This window comes from Balaenoptera musculus, chromosome 2 (genome assembly GCF_009873245.2).
Source record: "Balaenoptera musculus isolate JJ_BM4_2016_0621 chromosome 2, mBalMus1.pri.v3, whole genome shotgun sequence".
Classification (NCBI taxonomy): Eukaryota; Metazoa; Chordata; class Mammalia; order Artiodactyla; family Balaenopteridae; genus Balaenoptera; species Balaenoptera musculus.
Window position 1 is genome coordinate 160195446 of NC_045786.1, and position 13974 is coordinate 160209419.

Here is a 13974-nt window from a genome sequence, read left to right on the forward strand (position 1 = left end):
TACACTTATAACATACCTAAATTCAGACTAGCCGTATTTCAAGTGCTCCACAAACACATGTGGCTAGTGGTTACCATATTGGACAATACAAGCTTAAACCCTTAACTATTTCAGAAATAGGTAGCAAACAGTCCTTTCTGCAATGGTAGAGTTTCACCTTAAGAATAAGCTGCTTAAATTAGAATCCAAATTGAATATGACAGGAACACCTTAGGATGAGGGAGAGACAACATTTAGACAGTAGGGAGAATGGGGCCCAGAGGAAGCAGACCCCAGAAAGTACTGTAACTGCAAAACAAAAATCTGCAAACATAGTGCAGGTCAAGCACAACATGAATGGGGCAGGGAGGCATACTCTTTCTACGGAAGTGGGAGCCACAGAATAAACATCTCCTAAACAAAATTCCATTGTACCACAATAGCCAAAAATTGGAAACAATCCAAATGACCTTTAACAAAGAATAGATGGATAAATTGTGTTATATTCCTACAACTGAATTTGAAACAGCAATTAAAATCAACATGAGTTAATCTTATAAATATAGTGTTTACCAAAATAATAGATACTCTAAGATGCCATTTAAATAGTTTTTCAACAGGAAAAATTAGTCTATGATAATAGAGGTTAGATTAGTAGTTGCCTTTGGTGCAAAATGAGAGGCTACTGATTAGAAAGATTTCCAAGAGGAGAGCTTCATAGATACTGATAATTTTCTATTTCTTGACCTAGGTGGTAGTTGTATAGGTATGTTCACTTTACAATAATTCATTAAGCTATACTCTTATGATCTTCTGTATGTATGTATGTGTTTGTGTTTGTATGTTAAACTTAATAATTTGTAAGGAAATGAAATTATTAGACAACAGAGGTATATAAAACTAAAGTGAGAGAATTACAGAATAATTATTTTAAAAAGAAAAAGCATTTTAGAAATGAAGACTAAAGTAGAAGGAACACAGATTAGACACTGTCTAATAAATAAAGAGATAAAAAAGATTTGAGAGAAATATAGAATAAAGACAATATGCAAAGGAGATCCAATATGTGTAACTGGGCTTTCTACAAAGAAAACCAAAGTAATGGAGCAGGATGATTATTTAAATTAAGATTTAAGTAAAACTTACTGAAAAAAGAAAATACTGAAATACAGATATTCAAAGGGTGCACACTACTTACTGGGAAATGGTAAACAGTATAAAAGTAGTAGACTCTGAAGTTACAGAGAAATATTCTTTGGACATACCAGAATTATGCCAAGTCATTTATAAGAAAAAATAAGCCTGGCATCAGAATTCTCAACAGCAACATTTTATGTAAGTAACCAAAGGAGCAAATTTTATGATACTCAAGAATTAAGAAAATATGAGTCAAGGATTTTATACCCAGCCAAACTGTCCTTTGAGTCTAAAGGCCACAGATATATACTAATAAACATGTAAAAGCTCAAGAAATATTGTTTCCATTAGCACTTTCTGAGAAATATAGCTCCTGACTCTCAAGAGACTAAAGGAGATACTTCAGCAAAAGACTTACAGGTGAGCATTGAATATGCTTAACAGTAGAGCTCGACTGAAAGAAAGGGTAATTAAATAGTACATAAACATTACATTTTCTAATAATGTATAACTAATATACTTGACACAAAATAAAAGGAGGAAAGAAAGTGAAATGTAAACTAAGTTTGCCAGTTAGCTGGGAGTAAAAGATTACAACTTGCAGCTGACAAATCAAGATCATTCAAGCTTATGTTCATGTAAAAGCACAAAGATTAAGAAACTCTGGTAATTAAAATTCCATTGTAGGAGAGAGGGGGAGAAAGAAGTGGTTATAAAATAATTTTAATATTAATTATAGTAAATGAATAGACAATATCTAAATAGAGAACCAAGATTATTAATATAGAGCAGATCTCAACTTCAGCACTACTGATATTTTGGCTGGATAATTCTTTGTTGTGGGGGAGTTATCCTGTGCATTGGAGGATGCTGAGAAGCAACCCTGGCCCCCACCCATCAGGTGCCAGTAGCACCTACGCCAGTGACAGTCAAAAATATTTTCAGTTATTGCCAAATGTTCTGTAGGAGGCAAAATTATCCCCAGTTGAGAACTACTGGTATAAAGGTATCAGCATAAATGTAATCAATAGAATCAAAACTTGTTAAATAACAAAAAAGACACTTCATTTAAAAAGAGCAAAGAAAACAAATCATATAGCAAAAGAATGTGTGTGGGGGTGTATTATATATATATAAATATATATATATATATATATATATATATATATATATATATATGGTACAAATCATTAAATAACAAACACAGTAGAAAAGAAAACAAAACCTTCAGTTATATCAATAAATATAAATGAGTTAAACTCACTAAAATATGAAGATTTTTAGAACAAAATCTAAACCTATGCTATATGCAGCATCACACCTAAAACAAAACTACCTTGAAAGGTAAAGAATAAAAGTATGGGCAAAGATCTATCAGGCAAATACAAATGAAAAAGAAAAAGGCAGAGTTCTCTATCTTAGTTACATGCAAAGCAAAATTCAACCAAGAAGCATAATATGAGACAAAGAATGACTTTTTCTAATAATAATAGTTACAAACCATAATAAAGATAAAACATTACTAATACCTATGTACCAAATAACACAGCAACAACTTTCAAACAGCAGAAATTGCATGAGATTGAAAGGAAAAATAGAAACTCACTAATAAGAGGAAACTAACACTCTTAGTAAACGTGGATAGTTTAAGTGAGCAGAATAATTAGAATACCGAATAGTGAAACAATGCAATCAGTAAGGTGGATAATACACACTCAGTTCTCGTATCCTGATAGAAAATATACCCTAATATAATAAGATAAAAAGAAGACCTTGGGAAATTTTATGAAAAAAATTAAATAATACATTCAGCATCAAATGACCACAATGCAATAAATTAGAAAATAATGATAAAAAAACAGACTCTATGAGATAGACCTAAAGCAGTGCTCAGAGGAGAATTCATTGCATAAGATACCAACATCAATAAAGATAAAATGAATTAAACATCCAACTTCTTCATGAAGATACACTGAAACCCATACTTTCATTTATTTTTTCCTAGCCAAATATATTCAAGATCAACACAACTTTTTTCCCTCAAGATTTGAGCTATTTATGCAAGTTTTAACAATAAAGGCAAAAATTGCATTCTAATTTCAATGTATAAAATATTAAAATACATTTTACTTTTCTTGCCAAAAAATAAATAAATAAATAAGCCTAAATCTAATCTAATTACGCCTCTACCAATTTCTAACAAGAAACAGGATAGATGAGCATTTTAAACTTAACTACAAAGATGAAATCAGTAAAATCCAGACTGTGAGAAGCTTTACAGGACAAACAATCCAGTTTCTTCAACAAATAAAAGGAAAAAAAAAGAGATGGAGCAAGAACCAAAAAATTAGAAGAGACTTAGATATCAACTAATCATAATGTATGAATCTAAATTGGATCCAGATTCAATCAAATAAAACTATAAAATAATAATAACGGATATTTGATAATATCAAGAAACTATCACATATTTAGATGTGATAATGGTATTATTTATGGTGAAACGAAAGAGTTTTTATCTTGAGAGATAAATGGTAAAATTTTTATGGAAGAAATAATATAATGTCTGGGATTTGCTTCAGAATAATGTGAGGAGGAAGAAAAGAGGAATGGATAGGCATGTGAATGGAGAATTGTTCATGGGTTCACAGTTATGGAGGTTGAATGATGGGAACATGAATATCTACCATATTATTCTGCCTACTTTTGTGCACGCTGAAAATTCTTCGTTAAAAAAAAAAGCACACATAGTTCAAGTACAGCCTTCACACTGAATAAAGAACAAACTCCACATATATATGTATTCTATTTTTCAAATGTTTATATACATTATCATGATAGACAAAATTCAAATACACTTAAAAAAAAAAATACTGCTGGAACCCAGTGAGGTCGAGGCCCCAAAGGCGGAAAGGCAGAACTGGACTAAGGAGCAGGGTCAAAGCCATACTGCTAAGGATATGTGACAAAAGTCACGGTCAGTGATCATACCATACCATTTACCTAAGTGTTCATGAACGCCCAAGCACAGGAAGTCTGAGGGTTAGGAACTAATTTCACAACACTGCCTTTATAATTTCTAAAATGTAAACACTACTCTGCCCCTTAATCTAAACAAAGCCATGTTTTATTACTCCAAACATTAAAACAATATTTTAAGTTACCAGTACATTATTCCATTGTCATAGAAAGATTCCCGAAGTATAAACACTTCAAAGAAAAAAGGAATGAAATATCATTCATACATGCTTTGGTTAAATAAATACAAGAAAGCTACCTTCTGAAAATATAATCAAATAGGGAGAAGCAGGCAAAAACAAAGGCACAGTCAATATCCACAGCAAGCAATCAGAAACTGTTAGTTTTCAAAGTAAAACATTCCTTACCCTATAACATCAATCACCTTCAAGAGCTCAGAGTCAAGCAGCATAGAAGCAGAAATGGGCTCCCAGAGATTATCACTTGCTATGATTTTCACTTGCTGGAGACCTTGATAGTTCAGCATTCTTCTTAACACCTTTCAGAGAGATAAGCAGAACACAGGAAAGGTTAAAAATGAGTTTTCAGCGGCTGAATTACAACGAAGAAAGCTAAAATGTCTTCAAACTCAGCATCCTGGATGATAGTGTCAATATGATTCCTCAGTAGAAATGTGCCTCGTGTTGGGGGGAAAAAGCATTATCACTAAGATAATCTACTTCATGGGAATGTAAGGAGAAAAAAAAAAAACTGAAGAGGTAAAAATGTTTTAGAGGGATTTTTCCCTCTGAATTTAAAATTATGTTTAGCCATAGAAAATTTGGGTGCAAGGGTGGAAATTTTTTTTTAAAAATCAGACCAGTACTACCCATAAATAAAACACTATTATCCTGGTATGCATTCTTTCATGAATTCTCTTACGCAGACACAATAAATTGGGATCAAATTAAATATACCATTTGGTAAATACAATGCTTTAACTTAGTTTATTTTGAGTATTTTCCAATGTCTTTAAATATTCTGCCATTACTGAAAATATTACAGTTCTTAGTATTTTGTACCATACTAGAAGTAGAAATAAGAAATAGTCTGCTGTTACCCTCAAGTCTTTAATAGGTATACACAAGACAGGCAATAAAATCTGCCTGTAGGACTATCCACCCACCAGATTAAAAGTAACAAGCTAAACTGTAACAGGAAGTAAATGAACAAAGCACAGAGTGCCTACTCTGGTATTTAGTTCTGTACCTGCGCCCCATGAGGACTCTAAAAAAAGCACAAGATGGGGTCCTCACCGTTAGGTGGCAAACACTCACCAGGACACTAAAACTAACAGAATGTCCTAGAAAATCAGAGAGTAGTGTATACTGAAATGTATGGATTGCCAATATATAAAACAAGACAAGAGAAAAGAAGACATTATTTCACCTAGGAGAAGGAGGTTCAGATTTCGAAACAGAAGTTTTGTTTTTTTTTAATAGATATTTATTGGAGTATAATTGCTTCACAATACCATGTTAGTTTCAAAACAGAAGTAGTTCTGTTTTTTTTTTTTATATATAATGAAGCTGCTTTTCTTTTTTTTTTTTTTTAATTTTAGGGAAGGCTCTTTTATTTATTTATTTATTTTTATATTTATTTTTGGCTGTGTTGGGTCTTCGTTTCTGTGCGAGGGCTTCCTCTAGTTGCGGCAAGCGGGGGCCTCTCTTCATCGCGGTGCGCGGGCCTCTTCACTATCGCGGCCTCTCTTGTTGCAGAGCACAGGCTCCAGACGCGCAGGCTCAGTAGTTGTGGCTCACGGGCCTAGTTGCTCCGCGGCATGTGGGATCTTCCCAGACCAGGGCTCGAACCCGTGTCCCCTGCATTAGCAGGCAGATTCTCAACCACTGCGCCACCAGGGAAGCCCCAGAAGTAGTTCTTGATCAATGGGTGTGAATAAACCCACTGCTATACCCCCAAGCACTCTGAACTGTCAGGTTCATAGTAGCAGGTACTCAATAAACATTGGTTGAATTAATTAAGGTAAGAAAGAACAAAGAATTTCACAAGCTCTCTTTTCACTTTCTAACTTTTCCAAACTAAAGAAATTTCCAATTAATGTGCTCTTTTAGGAGGCAAATAATGAATCAATTCCACTCTGGAAGAAATCTGAACAGATCCTTAATAGTAAATAAAGACCAACTCTCAAGATTCAGTAGGATTGAGACTCCCAAGCTCTCTATTAGGAGACCAATCTTGAGTTTCATCACCCTGAAATTCTTTCTTATTCTTACAGAGAGGAAGGAGAACAACTTAGTCACATTTGCATTTATCGCAATATTATATCTATTTTTCTAGTGTTATTCCTAGACCATCACCTCTAAGATTGCTTACTTTTAAGTAAGTATATATTCAAATAATACTCCAAAATATACAAGTCTATAAGCTGTGTTTTACAATAGATTGCCAAAATCAGTATGAATAGCAGCATTCTTTGAGCAAAGTTTCATTTAATGTATTCCAAATGTTTTTGCTGTGGAACCCATCCCTTTCTGCCCCCTAAAAAGCCTAGATAGAAACCCTACCTATAAGATAAATGAAAAGGAAGCTGTTCTGATTGGACTGAATGAGGGTCCAGAGACTCACACATCCATTTCCATCCACCACCCTCAGATCCTAGACAGGATTTTCCAGACACAATTTAAAAACATCACTGAAAACCAGAGTAAATCATAAATACAATGTAAATAGCAAAAATAAAAAGAAATAATAGGCTTGCCACCTTTACATACATTGCTTGTTTGTACTGTATTTATTTCTACTCTTAAAAACAAATCCTCATTATTTCCAGGGGCCATCTTATTATACTATATGGAATATATATTCATTAAGCTTATCGAACCTGAACACCTACATTCATCTGCCATTACTGAACCCTTTCAATAGGCATTTTAACAAACAGGACACAGATTCCAATAAAATCTTGCTACAAAAATGGCAAATGCAAACTAAAAGTTATTTCCTGAGACATGTTACTGCAGGTAAACTAAAGTTTCAGGGAAAAGGAAATGAAGTCTGAACTGTTTGAAACACTGATGATGAGTGTTAGAACAGGAACTACAGTCTTTCAAATCAGGTAAGCTGAATTAGAATGCAATGGAATCAGTAACAGACTCTTAATAGTAAAAAAGTAAATAAATAAAATAAAATAACCACCTTAGTTGCAGACCATTAGGAAACTTTCCAAAAGGAAACTAAATTCTAATGCTTCTCATGTTTCCATCAAATGAAATGAACACAATTAAAGAGACATGTATAATCCCAAGGAGAAAAAAAAAAACTACGAAATGTCAAATTTGGGAAGAGGAAAGTCCATGACTGCAGCAACACGGTCCACCTGACGATAGGGTTACACAGGACACAGCCACTAACTTGGCTTCTGCTCTGTCCTCCTGCTGCTCTCATCAGACCTATACTCACAGCAGTCATAACTTTCCATGAACAACTCTCGTGCTTCAATCTTACACTAGTTCCACTGTCCCACCTCCACACCACCACACTCTCATCACTTCACTGGTAAGGCCTACAGCATGGAGTTAACTTTGAGTTACCTGGCTCTGGCTGCATTCAGTCCTCTAAATCTATGCCTTCTCCTCCCCACAACTAGTGATTAAATTGTGCCGTTACTGCAGTGAACATAATGGCCTACTGATGGCTCAGTGCCCCCACTTGTCTAATCCATCTTTCTCCACTTGCTCTTCCTCCAAATCCCTTTACCTCCCAGTCTTCACTTCTTATCAAAGGCATGGCCCTGCCTTAGCAACTTGGGGAGTTCCTATCCATCCCACCTTGAAGATTCCAACTAGTCTTCCAACAGACTTCCCAAATCCACTCATGCAGAGGTGTCACCTCCTCTCTGTACCTTCTGACAACCCTGTGCATTATTGTGCCAAAGAAATTATAGCTGATATCTTAGTTGTTCATATGGGACTCTAGTCCCCAGATGTTAACTCTTTTGGGGCAGAAACAGTACTTTTTATCCTTGTATTCCAAGCATGTACACAATGCCTGACAAACTAGGTGTTGAGTAAATGCTTCCTGGTAGACTGAATGAATAAATAAATGAAAGAAATTTAGTGGATATTACCTGCCTAAAAACATAAGACACTCAATTTAAAGAAAAAAATTTTTAAAACTGAAAGAAAATATAACCACAAAATTATATTTCTTGGAGAAAAGACACATAAAACAAGACAAATATAACCATAAAGTAAACTAAAGAATATCTCCACCTGAAAAGTTAAACTGCCATTTGTTTTCCAGTGACAGAAGGGGTTATTATTCTCAGGTTTTCCTTTACTGAAAAATAGAAATAATAGTAGTTACCTCATAAAGGAGGTAGTAAGAATTAAATAGAGATAAATATTTAGGGAAAGTGGCTCAAAAAGTAACACACTTTGCAAATGTTACTTGGTACCTATTTGCTAATCACAAATAGAAACATCCAACACACTCCAATATAACAGGCATTCCAAAGAAAACAAGAATGAGATTATATACTATAAATTTTGATATATGACAGTGAAAGAAAAATCTACATTTCTTGAAGTCCTAAAAATCTAAAATGATACAATTGTTTTTATAACGATTATCATAATTCCACAAATAATGAATATTTAAGTAGGAAAACTCAACACAACTCTACGGACAAAGGCAATTTGGGGCATAGAGGGAATTACATATGCTTTAATCAGGAATATAAATATTATTAATATTTTGCTTGAATTTTATGTTATAACTAGCAAAACAAATAACTGTGCTATAAAAAATACGGTGTTCCTACTACTAATTTCCATGGAACCATAAAGGAATTTTTCACTAATAACTTAAAGATAAAAAGATTTTAAAGTTGTACAGACCTTGATATAATTGATGTCAAATGCCCTCTCATTCCAAATCTGCAAAACAGAAAGTCAAAATGTCAGAATTGAAAGTTTTTGTGTCAGAAAGCAAATATTATCATTAATATTAAACTTTCCCCATTAATATTATCTCTCATCATCTTTCTTATCATCTGAAAATCCATTTTTCTTACTTAAGGGAATGTCCTGTTATAAAATTGATAGATATTTACAAGACAACATAATTTTTAATTAAAATATTATTTTTAAAAACCTTAAAATATTTGGTGGGTATTTTTCAAAAAGTCACTTAATTCCAGAGATTTCTAAAAATGGAATATCCATTCAATCATTCAACAAAGATTGACAAGGCAATGTAAGCCAAGGACTATAGCAGGCACTGGAGACCTAACAGACATGGGATTGTTATAATAATTCTTATAAGACCCCTACACACACACCCAAAAGCCAAGTATTAATAAGGACAATGTACAGGAGTAATATTTTTAGCGCACACACAGAATCACAACGATGTGCTACATAACAACAGCAAACTCTTAATGAAGACAGATAAAAGGAACATGCAGAAATCTCTCAGGCTTAGAATCATGTAGCAGGAGGTTTTAGAGTTGAAAGAGAACTTCCACGACTTTCAGTTTGCAGCTGAGAGATGGGCCTAGCCTCCAGGTACTCTTTTCAGCCTCCACTGATACTGGAAAGTGTTCTTATCAAAGAAGCTTCCTCACCATAGCTTGTGATTATCAAGAGTCTAAAAGAGATGTGAATAACCCATTATTTACCAGAAACATTTTCTAAGTGTGACTTTACCATAGAATGCTGCTCGACCCAAACCTACATTTAGTTTCACTATGGGTTAAACATACCCTGACATTTAAGAAAGTTCTCAAACAATTTTGTTGTAATCTGGGGAAGGATAACAAAAACAAGTATATTCTTGCTTCTGGCTTCCTAGAGCCCTTGGCTCATCCTAATGTCCTATATCATGTCCTGTGATACTGTACTTTATCTGTTCCAGTGTCTGCCTCTCTCACTGAACTCCTCAAGAGCTTATTAATCTTGGTATCCCTAAAACATAATAGTCACAATGCCTGCAACACAATAGAAGCTCAATAACTGCTTGCTAATTGCACAAAAACTTTTAAAATCAGTTTTGACAGACAGCATATTAACAAGCAAAAGTGTATAGAGACCCACTATGAGTGTGTGTGAGGCTCTATGGGGTACAGTGCAGGGCGACGTATCCCTCCAGCCTGCCAACAGACCAGCTAGAAACACAAGATATCATGTCTTACATTCTTAAATCATTAAAAGGTGTTAAATAACTGTTTAGGAAAAGGGTAGGCAGATTTCTGCCACCTTGCCAAATCTGGCCCGCCATTTGTACTTTTTACAGCCTGAAAGCTAAAAATGGATTTTAACAGTTTTAAGTGGTTACATTTTAAATGGTTATATAATTACCTACATAATATCCTTAATATTGCCTTTTGATCCACAAAGCCTAAAATATTTACTCTCTGGCCCTTTAAGAAGAAGTCAGCCACCCTCTGGTTTAGGACCACGGAAGACTCATGGAGCAAAATGAGATTAATCATTCATTAAACCATATAGTAAACACAATATTGTTGTAAGAACTAGAGAAACTAGGGAAAGCTTGGAAGAAGGAGAATTTGAGCTGGGGTAGTACCAATAACAAAAACAAAGAAATAGTTCCGGGAGGCACATACTAAGTACAGTTTTCGAAAGTGGGAAGAATTTGGATCGGCAGAGAGAAAGAATAAATGGTGACATGTAGTTAATTTGTTAATAGACACCAATAGAACAAATTAGTCTCATGACACAAAACAGTCAACAAAGTGCCACAAATTACTTTAAAAAATTATAAATAAATGTCCAAAGGTTAATCATGTTCTAAAAAATATATTACTAACTCCGATATAATCAATGTCCAGATCATGATAATGCTTGGCGCCCACAATCCAGGTCACGACGTAGTAGGCAGTCAGCTGAAGATTTACATAAGGCCAGTTGAAACCTTTCCCCAGCCATCCAGGGAATGACCATGGCAGCCCTGCAGAGAGGAAGAGGCAAAGTTGGAGTAGGTATAACAGTGCTGGCACTATTAAAAACAAAGCAAAATAAATCAAAAAGAACGAACACAGGCTAAGCCAAAAGCCAATAAAGATCTGACTAAAAGAAAGATTACACACCATGCACAAATTCTCAAAATCCCTTCCAGTTTATGAACACAGTAATTCCTTATTGATCCCGAGAGTCAGGTTCCATAATTCCAAATGCTCTTTCAAGAAAAAGAAATAAAAACAAACACCTCTCTCAATGATACTTACCAATATAAAGAAATGTAACCTACAATTTAACTTAACTTCCCCACCTCCTGCTAAAAAGATATGCAATGTTCAATTTTTGTTCTCTAAGGTCAAATCAAAGAGTTTTGAAAGGCTTATGCTTAACTATTTCTGTGAGGTAAGTACAATACAAATTCCTTATTCACTAGTACATCTTCTTACAACTTGAAGCTATTTAAAGACTAATTAGTCAGGTAATCAAATTTAACAAAACTAGTGTGTCCTATGTCAATATAAATGCCATTGACTCAATAGGGAAATATACCTTTGTTACACGATATAGAACAAATAATCCACATTCTTCCAATACCCCAGTTATTATTAATCAAAAAGAAAAAATGAGAAGAGTAGAGAAGCACTAATTACGATTCTAAATCCTAATTCTCTTACTAATATATTAATATTAAAATAAGGTCAACATTAAGTTCCTTAACTGTTAATATATATTACCAATCTAGTTCACCACTGAAAAAAATTAAAATCAAAGTGACAAAATGCTTATTTTTCTAAACTCTAGAAGAATGCCTAAGTGTATCTACATAATAAATGTGACATTAAAATAATGGAATGTTTGAAAACAATGAAATGCCCAATACATTCTGAAGGCCCACCATGTGAAGTCTTTGTTAGGACATGGCTCAGCATGCCAGATTTTCTGCATTTAAATGAGAACTGACCTTGAAAACAGCACAGTGGGCAAGTATGTGCTGAAGTCAATGATGCTTTTTTACTGCTCAAAACATTTCTGGAATCTCTTACAAAAGTCCATTTAGAAAGAACACACTGACCTCCTCATTTTTTTTAACTTAGAAAAACTTATGCTTGTCCTTTAACTGGATGGTTGAAAATGATTTTAAAAATAACTTGAAATTAAGTCCTATAAAATGGATCTCATTAACTCGTGTAATTTAGCCTGAATGTGTAAGCCTGTTTAAAAGAATCAAATTCACTTCAAATGATAAAAGTAAGTCACCACTGTGTATGTGTGAAATCTTCTATAGGTCTGTGCACTGCTACAGGAGAACAGTGCAAGGAGTACAGTCCCATTTAAGAAACCATCCTGCCACCGGAATCTAAGCTCCACGAGGACAGGAATTGGGGGCTGGACTGTTCTAGGCACCCCCAAAGCCTAGAACAGTGACCACCACATCCTTGAGGTTCAAAACAAACAAACCTACAAACCAAAAAACACTTTTGTATGTACCTCATCTAGAAATGGGGTCTACTACTGCAGGTAGCACACAATTTTTGCAAATAGTTGGGATATACTGCTGCATACAGTATACAACTGTATAAATAGTATTGCCCTTTTACAAATTTTGATGAGAAATTTTGTTGAGGAAATTAGTATGGCACCGCAAAAAAAAGAAAAAGACAAAAAATCAAAAACAACAGAATAAGGTTCTAAACCTGATTCTGACATTTACTAATTTTCTGACCTTAAGTCAGTGGTGTAAGCTCTCAAAGCCTCCACTGTTTCTGTAAAATGAGAAGAGTAATGTCTTACTCCAGAGATATGATAAATATCAGACACAATATATATGAGCAAAGAAAGAATCATGCCTGGCACGTGCTTTGCTGCTGGTAGCATACTGGTAGTATTAACAACATTATTAATACTACAGTATTAATAGATACTCCACATACATGATTCAGAATTTAAAAATTAAAGGAAAACAGACTACAAAAGTACATCAAACTTCACTTCTTACCCATGAGTGTGATATTAGGGTTCCGCTTCTTAGCTTCCTTCATTAACCACCACTCATATCCTCGGAAATAATTCTCATCTAATTCATAGTGCATGTGGGAGGGCTCGGTGCCATCTGAATGGGAGAGAGCAAAACAGAAAGGAAACTATCTGTTAATGGTGCTTTGTAGGCCACTCTCCCCTACACACATACACACATTTCAGAGAAGTAGTATCCCAGATCCAATCCTGATGTAGGGCACATAAGAATAATCTTATATAACTTAAGGATGGATGATCAAAGCATATTATTTCATTTTTTCATTACCATAAGCATCATAAAGGTCTTAAATAATAAAACCATAACTTTCTATTGTAAGCAGTGTTAAGAGAAGTGTTATCAACTCATATAATTGAAAATTCCTAGGACTATATTCTGCTGGGATTTGGTCTCTGGGGTTTTCAAATCCCTATGTCCAACTTTAAGTTCAGATCACCTCAGCTTCCAGCTTCTCAATCCTAGATGTGAATCCTGGGCTCCAAAGCCCCAATTTCCATACCCCATGCCTTGAGCCTGTAACATGCCTTGTTAAATCAAGACAACGGAATTTTGAGAAAAAAAGGAACAAGTACACTTTCCCACTGTAAGAAAATTCTATACTAACCTCTACAGGGTGTCAAGGTAGGTAAGTGACATCAGTCCTCACGTGTTACCACATTTCACAAACATCTGCCCTTGTTAAGAAGGGCCTCAGAAGGAGAGGGGCCCTAGCTCTTTTCTTCTTAAAGGTAAACATCAGAATTCACAAGAACTACCTGCTTCTGTATCTCTACCTCTAATTTAGCTTCAGCAAATGAAGATGGCCAGTCATTATCAATTCTGCAAAATAGGGTTTGACAATAAAATGCATGTCTTCTTATAACA

General features: G+C 34.5%; 1 protein-coding gene across 4 annotated transcripts in view; it reads right to left on the reverse strand.

The window, feature by feature from the left end:
- Positions 1-13974, reverse strand: part of GALC (galactosylceramidase) — a 62041-nt gene that overhangs the window by 29799 nt on the left and 18268 nt on the right. For all 4 annotated transcript variants that reach the window (XR_005018757.1, XR_005018759.1, XR_005018758.1 and 1 more), the window contains 4 exons: positions 13072-13185; positions 10925-11064; positions 8994-9032; positions 4503-4633 (listed from right to left, as the gene is read on the reverse strand). Coding sequence is in view for 1 of the 4 variants with exons in the window: in XM_036843476.1 (XP_036699371.1) it covers positions 4503-4633; positions 8994-9032; positions 10925-11064; positions 13072-13185 (424 nt within the window). In the remaining 3 variants the exon portion in view is untranslated. The remainder of the gene's footprint in view (positions 1-4502; positions 4634-8993; positions 9033-10924; positions 11065-13071; positions 13186-13974) is intronic.